This window comes from Loxodonta africana, chromosome 9, assembly GCF_030014295.1.
Source record: "Loxodonta africana isolate mLoxAfr1 chromosome 9, mLoxAfr1.hap2, whole genome shotgun sequence".
Lineage (NCBI taxonomy): Eukaryota > Metazoa > Chordata > Mammalia > Proboscidea > Elephantidae > Loxodonta > Loxodonta africana.
The window spans coordinates 16,581,176-16,602,446 of NC_087350.1; the positions used below are offsets into that span (position 1 = coordinate 16,581,176).

Here is a 21,271-nt window from a genome sequence, read left to right on the forward strand (position 1 = left end):
TAGAAAAAATAAAGATGGCAGCCAACTTTACAGATCAGATAACATAGATATAAGAGTAATAAGTAAAGCCAAAAGTTGGGCTATTAAGATTGATACATCTCTGACATACATAATTTGGCAACAACATCGCCAATATCAAAAAAACTAATGTATGGTTATATATGCAGATTCATGGGCATACAAGTGTACAGGTAGGTAAAGGTGTACTCTTAACGTGCACACAGATTAAGTATCTATATGTACAGATATGTGTGTGCACGCATATATATTCATAGAGGACACAGCTACAAGTATGTCTCAGATATAATCATACACTTTGTGAGACTGGTTTTCCGGGTTTGAAGGCTTAGGACCTTAGTCTCATGGACAACTCAGTCAATTGGCATAACAGCTTACACAGTTCATGTTCTGCATCCTACTGAGGTGAGTAGCACCTGGGGTGTTAAAAGCTTGTGAGCATCCATCTAAGATACAACTATTGGTATTTACTTGTCAGGAGCAAAAGAAAAACAAAGAAGGAAACCAAAGTCTCATATAAGAAACTAGTCTACAGCATTAACAGCCTACACAAGCCACGGTCTTGTCTACACTGAGACCAGAAGAACTCACAAACAAATGCAGAAGGTTCACGATATTTGTGTAAAAATATGGTAGATGGTGCCCGGCTACCACTACCAACGATTTTGATCAGGGCTACAATAGATGGACCCTGAGAGAATGGGAGAAAAATGCAAACAGAACTCACATTCTTAAAAAGTCCAGACTTACTAGACCAGTTGAGGCTAGAGGGCTCCCTGAGATGATTGCTCTGAGATACTTTTTTCTTGTTGCTTTTTTAAACAGTGTGCTTTAGGTGAAAGTTTACAGCTCAACTTAGTTGCTCATACAAATATTTATACACACATTGTTATGTGACCCTAGTTGCTATCCCTATAATGTGATCACACATTCCTCCTTTCCACCCTGGATTTTCCATGTACAACAGGCTTCTATACCTTTCTGCCTTCTCATCTCACCTCCAGACAGGAGCTGCCCATTTAGTCTCGTGTTTTTTTTTTTTTTTATCTACTTGAACTAAGAAGCACACTCATAAATTTATGAGTCTCATGTTATATCTTATAGTTCAGATGTCTTATGAGTTGGCTTCGAGAATGGTTTTAGATCTGGGTTAACAAAGAGTCCAGGGGACATGTCTTCCGGGGTTCATCCAGTCTCAGCCAGACCATTAAGTCTGGTCTTTTTACCAGAATTTGAGTTCTGCACCCCTCTTTTCTCCTGCTTTGTCAGGGACTCTCTGTTGTGTTTCTTGTCAGGGAGGTCATTGGTGGTAACCAGGCACCATTTAAGTTCTTCTGGTCTCAAGCTATGGAGTCTCTGTTTTATGTGGCCCCTTTTGTCTCTTGGCCTAATATTTTCCATATGTCTTTGTTGTTTTTCATTCTCCTTTGCTCCAGGTGAGTCAGGACCAATTGACGCATCTTTCATGGCCAGTCGCTAGCTTTTAAAACCCCAGAAGCCATGCTCTGAGATGCTCTTTAAGCCTTGAACAGAAACTATCCCTTGAGGTCATGTTTTAGCAAAATAACAGATCAGCACACAAAGTAAAGGATATCACCTGAGAGTACACTACCCCACTAAAAGACCACCATGTCAGACCAAAAGGTCAACAACTACTCTAAAGCAAACATGAGAAGACAAGGGGGGCAGGAAAACTAAAGCACTAGAAACTGAACAACCAGAAAGCAAATCAAAGAGAATGCTGACACACTCTGAGAAATGTAACTAATGTCACTGAATATTTTATGTAGAAATTGTCAACTGGGGGCCTAATTTGCTGTGTAAACTTTCACCAAAAACACAATAAAATGTTATTAAAAAAAAAAAAAGCAAAACAAAAAAGATTGACACATCTTTAGTAGGACGTGTTAAAAAACAAAGAGAAACATTTCTGCTTCAGTCCAAGATAGAATAACTGGGACGGGATTTACCCTTCAGTCCGAAACAACCAAAAAGAAAAAAAAAAAAAAAAAAGGCGAGACAAAAATACACAAGTCAGCAAATTCCAAGGCCCTGGAAACCAGAAATCCCTGAAAGGCAGGAGACAAGTTGTGCCTTACCACTGCCCTAGCTTACTGCCTTGATGGAGTTTTCAGATCTCAGCACAGGGGGGAGGAACCGAGGCCAAGTCAGGCAGACTCTCTGAGTTGAAACAGAATTGAGAACCAAGTGAGGCCAAGGCAGCTAGAATTTACAGGAAGAATACCAGAAGGAGAGAGAGATACATAGAGGAAAGCTCAGAAATTTACAGAAAGACCTCCTCGAGTACATACATCTGAGGAAATTACCCAATGCAGAGGGAAAGAATCTGAACAGTGCGCAGATGTGCGCAGATGTCACAATGGGCTTATGCCTATTTCCGCCATGCAGACTGACAAACTCTTATTCAAAGGGCACTGAGTAGATTACTCAGGAAGGCCTTACCTTTGTAGTGGTGAATAACAAGCCCCACAATGAATACTCTACCCAACGCACCTAATAAATTAATGGCAGATTAGACAATGCAGAATTAGTGATTCCTAAATTTGAAGGCACAGCAATGGAAACTATTCAAAACAAGTAACAGAAAAAAAAAATTTTAAATATTAAAAGAACATCAATGAGCTATGAGACTTTAAGTAACCTAATACATGGGTAAGTAGAGTCTCTTAAAAGGGGGGTGGGGTAGGGACATTTGAAAAAATAATGGATGAAATTTTTTTAACTTGATGAAGGCTATAAACTCATAAATCCAAAAAGCTCAATGAACCCTGAGGGCAAAAAACATGAAGAAACCTACATCAAAGCTCATCATAATCATATTGTTCAAAGCCACAGATAAAAAGACAAAAATCTCAAAGGCAGCCAGAGGAAAGAAACACATTATGTACACAGGTACAAAGGTAAAGATGATAGAAGATTTCTTCTTAGTAACAATGCAAGCAAGAACACAGTGAACAAAGTATTTTAAAACATTGAAAAAAATAACTATCAATCAAAATCCTATACTATAAAAACATTTTAAAAGGAAGATGAAATGAGTGTTTCAGGTGTATGAAAGCTGAAAGAATTCATCAAAAAATATACTCACACTACACAAGAAATGCTAAAGGAAGTCCTTCAGAATAGAAGAAAAAAAATATCAGATAAAAATATGCTTCCACACAGAGGAATGAAGAGTACCATGAGTTCTGCACTCCAAGATTTTTAAATTAAATTTAAAAAAAAAGACAATCACCTATTTAAACACAAATAACATGCGTAATTGAAGTGAATAACAACAGTGGGTTTAACGACAATACACGAATGGCCAGGACAGGAGAAATGACAGTATAGTAAAACCCAAAATATAGCATAGCACTAGGGTTACTATGAGTTGGAATCAAGAGCAATGCATTATGAAACTGAAAGCAATCACCAACAAAGACAGTTACATAAAATGGAATCCTTAAAAAGTACTAAATCCAAAATAAGACTTAAAGAAATAAGGAAACAAAGAACAGATGGGGCAAACAGAAAACAAGTACCAGGATGACAGACTGACCATATCAATAATACACCAAATGTAAATAATCAAAACACCTTAATTAAAAGTCAGAGATTGTCTGAATTGATAGAACACAAGACCCAAGCTGTACGCTGCCTATAAGAAACTCACTTTAAATACAAAGACACAAATAAGTAAAAAGTAAAAGGATGGAGGCTTTGGGAAATTCTGGGAAGATGGTGGCACAAACAGACCAGCGTTTTCACTCTCCCCCACAAATACTATAATAAATACAAGGCAAAGGTGCTTGGCTTTGAGGGACTCTGAATAAGGGAGCAGAGGAGAGCAGCAGGGAACTGCAAACAGGCAAGAATCAACTAATCAATGAGTCGCATACGATAGGAAAACCACTTCTCCCACCGTCCCTGCCTCACCCCCAGCCACGTGGGCTGCTGGATGCTGTGGACTGGAGAAGTAGCCCAAGTAAAAGAGCCAGCTTCCCTAACCACCACACCACCTACCTGTACAAAGAGACAGGACCTCAAGCTTCTGCTATAAACTCAACAAGGCATACCTCTCCAGGGTCTATGTGGAGTGTGCCGGCACCTCCCCCAAGCAGACACGGTCTGCTGCAAGCCTACTGTGAATTGCTACAGAAGGCCCTTGCAGTGGAGTCTGCTCTCAAATCAACATGCTACCTGCCTTCCTGTACATCCTATAGCTCAGGCCTCTGAAACCATCAGGACAGGGCTCCTGGGGAATCAGTTTGGGTCTGTCTTCCCCTTTCAGTTGGCACTAAGGACTGCTGACCAAAGCGGCTGTGTGCTGGGATGGAGGTACCTTGAGCAGAGGCTACACCCACAGCCAACAATCTACTGGGGGGTCAGGAAGGATGAAAGCAAGATGGGAAACCTCTATGGGAGTCAGACTGGAGTGTGACACGCCCTCCCCAACCTGGTAATTGTTGATTGCCAGGCTGTTGCAAACTGCTACAAAAGGCCCCTGCAGTGGAGTCTGCTCCTATAGTCAGCACTCTACCTGCCTCCCTGTTCACCCAATAGCTCAGGCCTCTGAAACCAACAGGACACATCTCATGGGGGGTCAATTTGGGTCTATCTTCTCCCCTTCCAGATGGTGTTGAAGACTGCTGACTAAGACTACTGTATGCTAGAAGGCAGGCATCTTGAGTGGTGGCTATGCCCATAGCCAAAATACTACAAGGTAGGCTCTGAAAGCAACAAGGCAAACCTTCTTGGGAGTCCTTTTGGAATACAACAATCTCACTCCACACAGTAATTGTTAGCTGCTGGACTGATAAGCTCTCCTACAGAAGGTTCTCTACAGTGGACCCAGAAGGAGGGTCATGTAAGTGAAGGCTACTCTACCTGTCCCCCCACCACAGGACCACTAGGGCTCTAAAACCAACAAGACAGATCTTCTGGAGGTCCTTCTAGGGAGTGCCACCCCTCCTCCACCTGAAACAGAGGAAACTTGGCCTGTGTTTCCCTTGAATGCCAGCTCAGGTACAGTCTCCACAGAGCAGGGTAGGAAGCCTCAGGCAAAACCAAAGGGCAACAACCAGCCCTTAAGGGGGTTCTCTGGGTGTGGGTTTTTCAACTGAAAATGTGGTTGCAGAAACAGAGCAGGGAAGGGAATAATAACTGGAAAAAGAGGGCTGCCCATTCTGGTGGAAAGATTGATTAGTGCATGGTATCTTGCCTGAGTAGCAGTGCCCACTGGCAAACAGACTGACCACAGCATGCTCTCTGATGTGTTTGGGAGACACTGAAAGTTGTAAACCGAGATCTGGAACTTTCAGATCCTAATTAAACCATGGAGAGAGAAGGAGGCATCACAGAGAGAGGAAATGGTAAGCACAGGCCGAAGGCTCACCTGTCTAAGAGTTTGTTGAAGAAAGCGGTGCATGCAAAAACACCAAATACTGGGGAGAAGCGGGAAAGTTAACATCTTCAAAAATACCAATGCCCCAGCAAAAAATTACAAGACACACAAAACAGAGAAATGATCATCCATCCAAATGAATATGATGAAGGGAGTAAAAATGCATCTGGTGATGATCAAATAACGAAAAACATGGAATATAATACAATGTCAAACATAATTAAATAATAAAGGAAAAACACAAAGACTTCAAAAAATAAGGAAAATGCAAGAACAAAATAAAAATCTAAAAAAAAAGAGATACTGCAATTGAAGAAACACTAAATGAGATGAGAAACACAACAGAAGGACTTACCAAAAGATTTAATCGGGCAGAATGCAGAATCAGTGAATCAGAGGATAAAACAGTTAAAATTACCAAGGCAGAAGAGCACTAAAAACACAGGCTCAAAAAAGCAGAGCACAGTTTAACAGAACTGTGGAACAACAACAAAAGACCTAATATATGCATCACAGGAATTGCAGAAGGAGATGAGAGAAAAGGACAGAAAGAGTATTTGCAGGAATAATGACAGAAAATTTCATCAATCTAACGAAGGACACGAATCTACAAATCCAAGAAGCATAAAGAACTCGAACCGGGAAAAATCCAAGAGATTTACATCAAGACACATCGCAGTTAGGCTCTCAAAAAGTAAAGATAAAGAGAGAATCCTTAAAGCAGTGGGACAGAAGCAAACAGTCACAAACAATCCCCAGTAAGATTAAATGCCGATTTCTCCTCAGAAACACTGGAGGTCAGAAGGCAATGGAATGAAATATTTAAAGTGCCAAGGGAAAAAAAAAAAAAAAAAACCTGTCCATCAAGAATACTAGAGCCAGCAAAACTGTCTTTCAAGAATGATGGTGACTTCTGAACAACATCGTGCCATAGACAGAAGTGACATGCTGTCCTTCCACAGCAAAGACCTGAAAAACTAAGCAAAACAGAAACAAACGTCAGTCCTGGAACCCAAAGTGTCAAATGAAGACATAAAGAACTCAGCTAAGCACCGAACAGAATAAGTTACTGACAAAAAACAGAGAGCAAGGAGAAATACGTGCGGAAGTCTCCTATCAGCTAATGCTGCACAGATTTGCCATCTTGGACTCCTGTCAGACACTGGCAGACAAGGAGCACGGGAAAGCAGCTTCATGGAGCTCCCAACAGGAGACAGAGCACCTGGTAACCTGCAATACACACTTTCCCACCCCTATCCTCTCCCCACTGCTCCAGCTCCACCTCCATGCTTCCTGGCTGGCAGTGGTGGCTCAGCCAGCCAGGAAGTGCAGCGTCTGTGCCGCTTGGATTCGCCCCACCCACATCAGAGGTTGGCAGACAGCGAGGATGGGAAAGCAGCTTCACAAAGTTCCCAGCAGGAGACAGAGCACCTGGTAACCAGCAATATACACTTTCCTAACCCTCACCTTTCTTCCCCCGCTCCGCTCCCTTGGCCTCCTCTGTTTCCCACCAGCCATGGTGTCTTGGCCTGGAGGCAACTGCTTCGGTCCCAGGCTATTTGGATACACCCAACTCACACTGAGTGCCATTTCTCTGTTGCTAGCATTGCTTTTTTCTGTTTCTTTTAGGTTCTTCCGTATCCCCTACCACCTCCCCCGCCTTCCTTTCTCTCAACCATCTGGATCTGTGTGCCATCCTTGCTTCCTCTTGAAAGGCTGTGAAGCAACACTTGACTGGGGAACCACCCCCCTGGTCCACGACACCATGATGGTGAGATCCCCAAGGCTTTTTTTTTTCTTTGTTCTGTTTATTTGTTTTTTCTTTCCACAGCTTGGGAGCCCCTTCTAGCCAGGTTGCACTGCACGGCTTAAGAGCCACTCCTTCGATCTGCGCAGATGCATAGGTGGAATCCTGGGGTATTTATTTTTTCTTTATTTTTCTCTTTTTTCCTTTCTGTCTCTCTTCACTTCTCAGTTCTCATCTCTCTATACTTACCTTCCTTTCCTGTCTGCTGAATACCTGGCACTATGTGACATCCACACAACCTCTAGCCTGAGAGTCACTTCCCCAGTTTTTGCAGCCACACCAGTGGGACCCCTTGGGGCTTTTCTTTTCTTTCCTTCCAGATTTTTATCTAGTATTTTTTCTTTTTCCTTTCCTCCATTTCTCAGTTTCCCATCTCTCCACTCCAACGGCAAGTTCCCTTAGCACTCTTTTTGTTTGTTTGTTTTTTGCTTCTGTTTCTCTCTCCTCTTACCCATACCTGTATTAGCTCCACACATCACAACCTCCCCCCTCCTTCCTGCCTACCTGCACCATGCTGAACATCACACCCCCGAGCAGTACAGGCACGGCCTACTAGAACCTGCCCAGCATAGGTTCCTGGCCCACTATGTCGGCCCTAGTGCATGCCACAAACAACCCAACCCAGCTCTTCTCCTTCAGCAGAACCTGCCCTGCCCATTGGACAAGGAGGTAAAAAGCATCCTGACAACAGACAAGTAAACAACAAAGAATGCATAGCCAGCCTGCTCAGACATAATCAAATAAAACAAAAAAGATGAAACAAACAGAACTACAATCAACAAATGAAGAAAACAACTATTGAATGTCTTGAAGACAGCAGACAATACCAAAATGTATTAAAAAAAAAAAAAAAAAAAGGATGCTTCCATTAGGCATCCAAAATAAAACACCAGATGACTTTCCAGTAGAAAAAAAGGCACCAGAACTTCCTGATAGGGAATTCAAATCTCTACTATTCAGGGCTATCCAAGAGGTAAAGCAAAAAGCAGACAAAAATGAGGAAAAAAGAGACAAATTCATGGAAATGGCAGACAAATTCATGGAAAATACAGACAAAAAAGTGGAAGGATTCAGGACAATACAGAACAAAATCCCAAAATAAATTCACAACTAAAAATTATACAAAAACAATTAGAAATCCAAAAAATAAACAAGATTTCAAAAATGGACACTGTCATAGAAGGGTGAGGAGCAGGTTTGAAATAACAGAAGACAGGATCAGTGAAACTGAAGACAAACACCTGGGCACAACTCTGTTTCAGGAAAAATTAGAAAAAAGAATGAAGAAACTGAGAATTATGTGGGATACAATCAAAAGCAAAATTTTGCAAGTGATCAGAGTTCCAGGACAGGGGACAAAACGGAAAACAGAGAGGACCACTGAAGAATTGCTGACAGAAAACTTTTCTAATACCATCAAAGATGAAAAGCTGACTATCCAAGAAGCTCAATAGGCCCCATATGGGATAGACCCCACGACAAAATCACCAAGGCATAATCACACTCGCTAAAACAAAACAAAAAAAAGAATTCTGAGAGCAGCTCACGAAAAACAAAAAGTCACATACAGAGAAGAAACAATAAGACTAAGTTCTGATAATTCCACAGAATTCCCCATGCAGGGAAGAAGGCAACAGGATGACATATAAAAAACCGTGAAAGAAAAAAACTGCCAACCAAAAATAACAAATCCTGCAAAACTCTCATTCAAATATGACGGTGAAATTAGGACATTTGCAGATACACAAAAATTAAGGGAATACATAAAAACCAAACCAAACTTACAAGAATTATTAAAAGAGTCCTTCGGTCTGAGAACAAACATCAGACCACAGCCTGAATCTAGGATGCAAGATTGTACCAGCCAGATACCAACCTAGGAAATGAACTCCCAAGGACTATACAAAACCAAAAGAATTACAACAGGGAACCAGAGAGGTTAACCTGTAATGACAACAACATCAGAACAACAGAAGAATGAATAAGTGGTCTAGGTATAGAACTTTCTAATGGAGAGGAAGGCAAGGCAATACCAAATAATAATAGATTGGTTCAAACCTAGGAAGATAAATTTCAAGATAACCACAAAGAAAGTTAAAACTATTCATCAAAATAAAGAAGAAAACGAAGTTGTAATAAAAACAAAATCTACAAAAACAAATGAAAAAGAAATCCATAAACAAAAGGAATTCAGCACAGGAGAGTAAAAGGAACAAAGAAGATGTCAGCACCACAAAAAAAAAAAGTGCTACAAAATGCAAGCAATAAACTCACACCTACCAATAATTACACTGAATGTAAATGGCCTAAATGCACCCATAAGGAGACACAGAGTGACAGAATGGATGAAAAAACAGGATCCATCAATATACTGTCTTATTATAAGAGACACGCCTTAGAAACAAAGATGTAAATTTATTAAAAATCAAAGGATGGAAAAAAATATATCAAGCAAATAACTTCCAAAAAACAGCAGGAGTGACAATGCTAATCTCACATAAAATAGACTTTAAAACAAAATCCACCATAAAAGACAAAGAAAGGAATGATTATTATATTAAAGGAAAGGAACGATCTACCATGAAGACTTAACCGTAATAAACATCTACACACCCAATGTCAGGGCTCCAAGATACATAAACTCTTTAAAAGCACTGAAAAGAGAAACTGACAGTTCCAAAATAATAGTAGACTTCAACACACTACTCTCCGTAAAGGACAGAACATTTAGAAAGATCCTCAACAAAGATACAGAAGAGCTAAAGGGCACAATCAGCCAACTTGACCTCATAAACATATATAGAACACTCCACCTAGCAGCTGGAAAGTACACATTCTTTTCGAAAGCACATGGAACGTTCTCCATAATAGGCCACATCTTAGGCCACAGAGCAACCCTCAACAAAATTCCAAACACTGAGATAATAGAAAGTATCTTCTCTGACCACAACACCATCAAAGTAGAAATCAACACAAGGAAGAATAAGAAAAAAAAAAAAATTACATGGAAACTGGATAACACCCTACTTAAAAACCACTGGGTAATAGAAGAAATCAGAGACGGAATCAAAAAATTCCTAGAATCTTTTAAGAATGAAAACAGACCATACCAAAACCTCTGGGACACAGCAAAGGCAGTCCTCAGAGGTCAATTTATAGCAATAGATGCATACATCAAACAAGGACAAGATCAAAACACTAGCTACACAACTTGAACAAATAGAGAACAGCAAGAGAAGCCCACAGTCACCAGAAGTAATAAAGATTAGACCAGAAATAAATGAAATAGAGAATAGAAAAACAGTAGAATCAACAAAATATGGTTCTTCAAAAGGATCAACAAAATCGACAAACCACTGACAAAGCTGACAAAAGAAAAACATGAGAGGATGCAAATAACCAAACAAGAAATGAAATGGGGGACGTTACAACCAACCCAAGTGAAACGGAAAGGACCATAAAGAAGTACTATGAACAACTGTACTTCCAAGAAATCTGAAAACCTAGAGGAAATGGGCAAATTTCTAGAAACACACTACCTACCCAACTAACACAAAATGATGTTGAAAATCTGAACAGACCCGTAACAAAAGAGATTGAAAAGGTAATTAAAAAAAAAAAAAACTCCAAACAAACAAAAAAAGCCCTGGCCCAGATGGCTTCACTGGAGTATTCTACCAAACATTCGGAGAAGAACTTATGCCAGTACTACTCAAACTATTTTAGAACACAGAAAAGGAAACGATACTTCTGAATTCATTGTATGAAGCCAGCATAACCAGGATACCAAAACCAGGCAATCATCAAGGCACCACAAAAAAAGAAAATTACAGACCAGTCTCTCTCATGAATATAAATGTAAAAATTCTCAACAAAATTCTAGCCAATAGAATTTAGCACCGTATCAAAAAAATAATACACCACAGCCAAGTAGGATTCATACCAGGTAAGCAAAGATGATTCAACATTAAAAAAAAATCAACTTAATTCACCACATAAATAAAAGGAAAGAATTACATGATCATCTAAACCAACACAGAAGAGGCAGTCAACAAAGTCCAACACCCATTCCTGATAAAAACTCTCAATAAAATAGGTATAGAGGGGAAATTTCTCAACATAATAAAGGGCATCTACGCTTTTTTTTTTTTTTTTACGCAAAAACAACGGCCAACATCATTCAAAATGGAGAGAGGTTGAAAACGTTCCCCTTGAGAACAGGAATAAGACAAGGACAGTCCTTTATCACCACTCCTATTTAACATTTGGCTGGAAATTCTAGCTCAGCAATAAGATAAGAAAAAGAAATAAAAGGCATCCAAATTGGTAATAAAGAAGCTAAACTGTCCTTATTTGCAGATGATCTGACACACCACACGGAAAACCCAAAAGACCCCACAAGAAAACTACTGGAACTAATAGAAAGATTCAGCAGATTAGCAAGATACAAGACAAACATACAAAAATCAGCTGGATTCGTATACACCAAGAAAGAGAATGATGAAAAGGATATCATGAAAACAATACCATTTATAATATCCCCTAAAAAAAAAAAAAAAAAACTTAGGAATAAATCTAACCAGGGATGTAATGATCTATACAAAGAAAACATGAAACACTACTGCAAGAAACCAAAAGAGATCTACATAAATGGAAAAACATACCACGCTCATGGATAGGTAGACTCAACATTGTGAAAATGACAACCCTACCAAAAGTGTTCTACAAATACAATGCAATCCCGTTCAAATACCAACAACAGTCTTTAAAGAGACGGAAAAACTTATCACTAACTTTATATGGAAATGGAAGAAGCCCTGGAAAACTATTCAGTCTGAGGTTTGGCAGAATGCAGCTGTTGCTGAGGCACACGAAAAGCAGTTACTGATGCTGCTTAGGCATAAACAAACACTTCATGAGGTTTGTTTCCTCGGTCAGTCATGGTTTCATTGGTTATTTCGGACAACTGGCCTAATATTATTGTCAGTGTTTCTATCCTACCTCCTGATTTGCTGTATGGTTCTTGGGATCTTAAAAACCAGATGGTACCCAATTACCATTTACTGAGCATTTCTGATTATAGATTCTCTAACGAGATCATGACCCAAAGGAGGGAATCATGAGAGGGTTGTACGTAATTCTCTTGGAATCCAGATTTCTGGCTTTCATAGAAGTTGGGGCAACCTACACAGGCCATCGCCTTTAGGTATCCTTTTGAACCTCAAGCTTTGAGAAAAAAACTGATTCCTGAAGCCACTTTGAATCAAACGATAACCCAGATAAACTGTTAAGACCCTTTTGCTCTGGGCATTGTGCCTTTTGTTTTCAAGAATTCAGTTTGTTTTGAGAAACTGACTCCAAAGATCAGACTGAGAGTTATGTTTAGGGTAAATCAGTAATGGGTTTAATAAGTCTTCAAGACAATGTTCTGTGAAATACCTGTCTAATGTTTGTTATCAAACTCTCACCCTCTTGGTATACAGAAAATTAATTAAAGAAATCAGGTTCTCAGAAGAGATCAGATGTCATGGCTCAGACTCCATTTTGTCTTAGATTCTACTTCTGCTTCTGAGAAAGTGACCCATGACTGTGAATAGGTAAGTCAAGGAGGGGCAGCTTGCCCTCAGGGAGAACACTTGGTAAGTTTTAGACAGATTAACTGGAGACCTCCAACAGGAGAAGTCTATCCAGTATTATCTTGCTAATCATATATTCTTTAATGGGAACTTGTTTGTCACATGTAAATTTTTCTACACCTTCTGTTTTCTCTAGACAAGCTTTGAGTGTCCTTTATAGAGGTATGCATTTGTGTGGTAGATCCAACTAAATTAATTTAGATCATCCCTTTCCAATTGACAGTGAATTTACATGGGCAATCTCTTGTTTAGATTCCTGGTGAATGCTTGGGCAATGCACTTTGGGAACCTTAGGATTACCTTTAGATATTCATAATGATGATGCCAGTAAACACTGGAAAGGTAATGTCAATTTGTTACCCATTGTAAAATGAGAGTCAGAAGAAAGCCCACTGGTCCAACACTCAGGGTATGGCTGGGAACTTTAATTCGTACTTATAGTATATGTGAATTAGAGAAATCTTTTTAAAAATCCATCAATCACTATGGAACAAATAGCAGATGAAGTTGCTAGAGAGATGGAAGCACAACAGTGATCTCTAACCTCATAAACCAAGCTGACATGAGATAACAGAACAGCCTGAGATTTTTATTGTCCCAAAAAAGTGTAGTCTGTGCTGTAACAAATACCTCTTGTTACATTTGCATAAATAACACAGGAGTAGAACAAGATATATATAACATTAGACAGCAGGTTACTTGGTTATACCTGTAACACCCTTAAAACACCAGATTTATTTGGTTGGTCACCATCAGGAATAAGTACGTGGGCAAGCAACATTCTTAGTCCACATCCTGATAGTATTAGGCATAATAAAATTTACCCTCTACTGTCGTACACACTTACAAGACAAAAGAAAGCCTCCAGTTAAAATGTTGACGTACATTGAGTCTGCTCACTTTGGCAATGCGACTGATTAGAACACCGCTCTTATTTAAGATTCTCGTAAAGAACCAAATGGTATCTGGTGGAAAACCAGCACTGTCAGTCTAAAGAACTGCCATGGCTGCCATCTAGGAGCTCAGCAAAGTCCAGGTATTGATCATCGACGTGTTATCGCCTATCTCCGATCAAAATAAGGGAATGATTTAGGAAATAATACTGGAGTCATCATTCCCTGTCCTTGAGGATAGAGAATTTGACGCAGGTGGAGCTGGGCTCATAAGGACTCACAAGGACACATCAGCTGGGCCCTGAGGTATAAAGACAAATAGCTAAGATAATCTTGGAAAATATCTTTAGGGAACCAAAGACTTTCCACTCTTACCTTTTTCTATTAGCATTTAAAAACCAAACTAAACCCAGTGCCCGAGTCGATTCCGACTCATAGTGACCCTATAGGACAGAGTAGAACTGCCCCATCGAGTTTCCAAGGAGCGCCTGGCGGATTCAAACCACCGACCCTTTGGTTAGCAGCCGTAGCACTTAACCACTATGCCACCAGGGTTTCCTATTAGCACTTAGTCAACAGAAATTTACTGGACCAGTGAAGACCCTCCTGACTGTTGATTACTGAAACCTTTACCAATGTTTGTAAAGAAAGATGATTCAAAACATAGGATCACAATTTCTAGCCATGCTGTGAAAAGGTGAAACTTTCAATGGTTTTGCCCATTTTGTAATGTTAATGTATACTTATGACTCTGTAACTTTCTTTGGACTCGGGCAGATGTGGCTGTGGCAGCATGCTTGTCCGTTTTCCCATTCTACCTTATTCTGTAATATTTCCTTGGAATCGGGCAGACATGGCTCTGGCAGCATGCTTGCCCGCTTCTCAACTTTTGCCCTTTTGAATATAGGCCAAATAAAACTTTCTTTTGCTTTACTAAAAAAGAAAATGGGCAAAGGAAATGAACAGACACTTCACCAAAGAAGACATTCAAGCAGCCAACAGACACATGAGGAAATGTTTGTGATCACTAGCCATTAGAGAAATGCAAATCAAAACCACAATGAGATACCAGTAGTTTTACTTCTAAGTATGTACCACAGGGATCTAACAGAACTGACACAAACAGATATATGCATACCCATGTTCATCGCAGCACTAGTCACAATAACAACTAGGTGGAAACAATCTAAGTGCCTATTCATGGATGAATGGACAGATAAAGTGTGGTACATACATACATACAATGAAATACTACTCAGCGATAAAGAAAAATGAGTTACCAAAATATCCTGAAACATGGATGAAACTGGAGGACGTTATGTTGAGTGAAATAAGTCAATCACAAAAAACTCCCAAATATTGTATGCTCTCACTTTTATGAAATGACATGAATAAGTAAATATACAGAAACTAATGTTCATCAGTAGTTACCAGGGATGGAGGGTGGCGGAAAAGAAGTATTCCCTAGGTAGTAGTCACTGTTTGCTTATAAAAATTAAAAAGGTAGGTGAAGTTTGCACAGCATAATGGATGAAATGATGTCAATAAGCTGTACCTAGGGAAAAAGTGATGAATGAGAAAATGCTAGGTTGTGTACAGTTTTGCAACAATAACAACCACCCCAAAAAGGCAAGGGGGGCTTACAGGTGCTGATACTACAGTGAAAGCTGTGAGAGTGGGAACTGAATAGGACAGCCTTGTTTTTCTGCCTTTGACAGAGTGCAGTCTTAACATTTTTCTCACTGGTTTTAGAAGAAAATAATTGAAGAAATGATGTCAATAAGCTGTACCTAGGGAAAAAGTGATGAATGAGAAAATGCTAGGTTGCATACAGTTTTGCAACAATAACAACCACCCCAAAAAGGGGGGCGCGGCTTACAGGTGCTGATACAACAGTGAAACCTGTGAGAGTGGGAACTCAACAGGACGGCCTTGTTTTTCTGCCTTTGACAGAGTGCAGTCTTAACACTTTTCTCACTCGTTTTAGAGGAAAATATTTGAGTTTTCCTTATCTGACAGGTTTCTACCTTACATAGGTTCCAGCTTTCACCAGTTATACTGTAATTAGGCATAACGAATCACCTCACGGGACTAGTTTTCTTGGTTTGGGGGCTTGGGGTCATGGTCTCGTGGGACAATTCAGTCAGTTAGCATAATATAGTTCCTAAAGTTTATGTTCTACCTTCCCAGTATAACGAGTAGTGTCTGGGGTCTTAAAAGCTTACGAACTGGTCATCTAAGATACAACTATTGGTCTTCATTCACCTAGAACAAGAAAAAGAAAGAAACCTAAAAATCAGAGAAGGAACTGGACTACAGTACGTCTACTTGAACTACTGCCTCCTTCTTGAGTCCAGAGTAGATGGTGCCTGGCTACCACTACTGAATATTCTGATCAGAAACACAACAGACGAATCTTGATAAAAATGTGAAACAGAACTTGAAATTCTTAAGAGAATTAAGGCTTACTGGACCTACTAGGCTGGAGGAGTCGCCGAGACTATAGTCTTGAGTTGCTCTTCAAACCTTGAACTGAAATTATCTCCTGAAGTCACCTTTAAACTAAGTAACAGTTTAGCCCAGAAAGTAAACACTGTCACCCTTTATTACTACATTTCTTTTAAAAAAAAAAAAATCTATGTAAGACCAAAGGTTCAACATCTATTTTACAGCATCTATGAGAAGGATATTATGAGAAGGATAGGGGACAGGGAGATTAAGTAAATGGAAGTGAAAAACTAGAACAGAAACGAGGAGAACACTGACACCATGTAGAGAATGTAACCAATGTCACTGTTCCTTATGTCTAGAAACTGCAATGGGAACAGGTTTTGCTGTGTCTATTTTCAACCCCCTCCAAATAAAACTTGGTTGTGCCCATGCATTTCTTTGCAGAAGATCTTTACTATCCACTGGATGCCAAGGATAAATGATCCCAAAAGTACTTTTCCTCTACCAGGGTATGAAGACTAAGTGCCACAGGCAATCTGCTGTGATACGCAAATAATCCTGATAAGACACCTCAAAGTGTATGTGTACACAAACAGTCTGGAAGGGACAGAGCAAGAGCTTTTTTGACTCACACATCTCCCTTTTCCAGAAGGCAATGATCACTTGGAGTAAATCCTTGATACTCCTATTTTTCAGCTCAATACTCTCTTTGCCAGTATTAAACAAGGTAGAAAAAAGTTGTCAGCCAAAGCCCTGTACATGGATAGTTTTCCCCATGATTATTAGTAGCATGTAAGAACCTGAAACCATGAGTGCCACTGGGAACAACTTACAAGAAAATCCTAAGACTTAAATGAAATCAAATCACAGGGGCTATGTAAGACATGACACCTGAAGTGTGGATGTGATCCTAGAAAGAAAATGCAAGCAGGAAAAATGCTTAATTTGGGGGCACTGGGATATGACAAAAGGTCCCGGGGTGGTGCAAATGGTTTGCACTCGACTACTAACCTAAAGGCTGGTAGTTCGAAGCCACCCAGTGGCACCCCAGAAAAGAAGCCTGGTTATCTGCAGTAAAGATTGCAGCCAAAGAAACCCTATAGAGCAGTTCTACTCTGTAGCACACGGGGTTGCCACTGACTCAAAATCAACTCAATGGTAATGGGTTTTGGGTTTTTTTTTGGCATATAACACAAGCTGCCAATTTCCACACACTCAGAAAAGCACCAGTGTCTGAACTCTGCCATCTGCCCCTGCTAGTCATCTCACTGAGCATTTAGCCAGCACCAAGGAAACTCATTCTTGGTTTTCCTTGCAGTTTATCAATCCTAACTCCATGCTACACCCTCAAGAGACAAGAAAGACTGGGCAGGAATCCACCAGTGGCCAAAATTGGCAGAGTAGCATCAGAAGCCAAAGGAGAAGAAATCAGGGAATAAAGTGTTTAGGCTTCTGTGAGTAAACATCCCTCAAAAGTTCTTGCTCTAAACATATAAAATTAGCAACTTCAAGGTTAGGGTCTAGTTCCTACCTGGATTAGGAAATGGGAGAACTGAATACTTTTATTGCAGACTGAGGATCACCTAAACATTCTGACCAATCATCTATGCAAAATATACCGAGAAATAAGAACGCATGTTGATGCCACATACAACAGAATGGAACACTGCCTGGTCCTATACCATCTTCATAGTTGTTGGTATGCTCAAGTCCACTGTTGTGGCCAGTGAGTATTCTGAATGCCTTCCAATGCAAGGAGCTCACCTTTCAGCACTATATCGGACAATATTCTGTTGTAATCCATGGGATTTTTGTTGGCTAATTTTTGGATACACATCACCAGGCCTTTCTTCCTAGTCTGTATTAGTCTGATAGCTCTGTTGAAACCTGTCCACTATAAGAGACCCTACTGGTATTTGAAATATGGGTGGCAGAGCATACAGTATCACAGCAACACAAAAGCTACCACAGTATGACCAAGGGACAGATGGATGGGAGAATAACAAAAATAGCTAAAGTTTATTAAGTAGTTTTTTTTTTTAATAAGTACTAGATGATTATTTTGAAGGCTGATTATTAATTCAAAGAGATTAGGTAAATTGCCCAAAATTACACATTTAATATAAGGTGGGAACTAGGATTCCAAGCTAGCTTACCTAATCACTATGCTATGATGCTTTGACCTGCCAGTTTCTTTTTATCCAGTAAGCCATGGGGAGCCAACGAAAAAATTTTAAGGTCAGCAGTAATGATCATATTTACATGTTAGATGAATATAATCAAGCAATGTGGAGGGCAGAATGAAGCTGAGGCAGTGCGAGGGTCTAAAATGAGATAGTCAAAGCCTAGGTCAAAAATGCTGAGGAACTGAACCAGAGGAATGCAGTGCAGAGCATAAAAATGGAAAACCTTCATGTGCTAAACTTAGGTGGATATTGTAACTATAGGAAGGGATGCGAGGCTACCTCTCAGCTTACTAGCTTGTCTACTGCTTAGTAATTACTGTTCATCAATTCAAAGAAGACAGAAGGACCTGGTGGTTTGGTTTTGTTTAGGGAGCAGGGAGATGACAAGTCTACTTTTTACATAACAAGAGAAGCCAATATAAAATGAGAGAAGCCAGTTCTACAGAATTTCTCTCCCTCTGCCAAGATAAGCTTTCCATATTACAGAGATGCTGTCTTTGATATAAGGGGATCCCATTTTTTTTTTTTTTTTTTTAAAGCAAGGAGTCATGTGTGCTGGGACAGGCCTTCAACATTACCAAGCCCTCATTTTACAGATTAGGCACTAAGTGGCAAGACTGGAACTAGGACTAGAAATCAACTCTGCTGGCTCCATTCTACTTACTGCTCCTTCTACTTCACTCACCCTCCCAACTCTACTAATGGGGATTCGCATTACCAAGTATGCACACGCTGTTTAACTAAAAGCAAAATTAGATACATAAACTAAATTTCCACGTCGGCTTCTGTTATTTGTAATGTTTTCTACTGTATTTCATGTGCTAAATAGACACACAAAAATTTTTCTTTTCCTTTTTAAACTTGGGCCTTGAAGAAATAGCACAAATAATAAGCCTCTCTATGCTTAATATTCCACCCTATGAACAAAAGCCATGCTGATAAAGCCTGTTTTGCAGAATCCAGGGCAATTAAACCAGGGCTTTCCCGTGCTGGTGTCAGAACTCATTCAAACTCACGTAAAACTGGAGAGACCGGCCTGAACAGGCTCCTCAACCGGACCCTGGGAGCCTCAGCTTCCTCAGAAATTCTGCTCCCCTTAGGAATGGTTAAGCGTTTGGATGCTAACTAAAAGGTCCGGAGTTCGAATCCACCAGCCGCTCCTTGGAAACCCTCTGGGGCAGTTATACTCTGCCTTATAGGTTCGTTATGAGTGGGAATCGACTCGACGGCAACGGGTTTCGGTTTCTGGTAGGCCTGACCAAGCCTGCGACCCGACAGAAGAAAGAGGAAGCCAGGAAGCAGGCGCTGCTCAGCCTACAACTTCCCGGTTTGCTATTTGGTTAAGTCTAGAGCCAAATGCCTGATTCTAAAGGCTCCCTATACATGGTCTAAAGTAGTCCTGGACAAAAACTGCACCATGACATTTCCATCAACTGTCACTCGTATGGAGAATTCTGAACTAACCCAATTTCTTACAGTAACTGCCCCAGGTTCGGTGCTTTTTGAAAAAATAACCAAACCACCTATTCTAAAGTTTTGTCTAATGATGAGAAGTCTCCACCAAAGCTGGTATTACTGGTGAATTCGACCCCCTAAAAGGAGGGGCTTTCCTCCGCTCCGAGCTCCTGTCCCTCCACCAAGCTCCTGTCCCTCCACCAAGCTCCTGTCCCTCCACCAAGGCCGGCTACACAAACAGGCGGGCTCCGGTGCCAGGGCCGCGGCCCCGGACTTCAGCCGCGAAGCACGACTCCCTCCACCCTCAGCTTCCCGTGACCTCGGACCTCGGAGCACACGCGGCCGGACCCTCGCCCGCGCTCACCGAGCTGCTGCCTGCGGCCTGCGCGCCCGCGCGCTTCTCCGGCATAGCTCTCGCCTCGGGCTCCGGCGCTGCCTTCTCCGGCTGGGGCGGCGGCTCCTCGCTCATACCGTGGTCATGCCCGCGTCGGCTCGGGGAGCTCCGGAACCCGGGCGACGCCGCAGAGGCGGCGACTGGGCCCGCGCCCTCATGAGCTCCACGGCCCGCAGCGGCCTGGGGGTCGGACGGCAGCGCCAGCGCCAGCGGCGACGCCGAGGGGTGCAGGGGGCGGCCAAGGCTGGAGGCGAGGAGCGGACTGCAGCTTCAGGATCCGCACGTCACACCACCTTCACCAACTGCGGTACTTGCGGAAGCCGGCGGCGTCAGCAGCCGGCCGGACGGAAAGTATCCCACGCCTCTCCTTCGGCCGCTCGCCGGCCCAGCCCCTAGCCCCGCTGCAGCCCAGCTCCAGTTATCAGGCCACGCCCCCGCCTCAAGCAGGGCTGCCGCCCCGGGTCTCCAGCTATGCCCGCCCACTTCAATCCCCGCCTCCACGTCCCGTGCGCCGCTTTGGCGCCTCGGCTACGGCGGCGAGCCGGAAATACGTCATCTCCTGGAGCCCCCCATCCCTAGTTTCTTTTTCCCTGGAGGCTCAGGGCTGTGTCCCGCGAGTGGGTAGGCGGTTGAGCACGAGTGTTTCTCGATGTTAGCAGTACTTAGTGGTCCTGATTTGGTGCCAACCCGCCAAAGGACTAATTCCTGATGCCTCCAGCATGTATTTAAATGGACACGTTCTGACAACAGAAAAGTCCCCCGATCTGCAATCTCGTACTGGAGGAGGGGCATATGCACTGTAACTACAATTTTCCGTTCCCCATCCAAAATGAAAAGAGAACCTGACGGAGCTTACCAGGTCCGTGGGATTCGTGGGAAGGGCACAGTCTTAGGAAACATGCAGACCTCTGTTCCAGCTCACGAGTCACCTCATGGTACTGTCATAGAGCAAAACGGCAGAACCTGGTTGAAATTAAAAGTAAAGAGCTTATTGAGAGGCAGGGCAATTTGCAAATTAGGAATC

At 41.5% G+C, this 21,271-nt stretch overlaps 1 protein-coding gene across 2 annotated transcripts in view; it reads right to left on the reverse strand.

Annotated features, from left to right (window-relative positions):
* MFSD14B (major facilitator superfamily domain containing 14B) overlaps positions 1-20,651 on the reverse strand; it is a 123,343-nt gene extending 102,692 nt beyond the window's left edge. The window contains exon 1 of one of the 2 annotated variants that reach the window (XM_023540233.2): positions 20,218-20,651. In XM_023540233.2, coding sequence (XP_023396001.1) covers positions 20,218-20,322 — 105 coding nt within the window. In that variant the 5' untranslated portion in view covers positions 20,323-20,651. The remainder of the gene's footprint in view (positions 1-20,217) is intronic. The other variant, XM_010600655.3, reaches the window with a different exon arrangement.
* Positions 20,652-21,271: the final 620 nt, after the last annotated feature.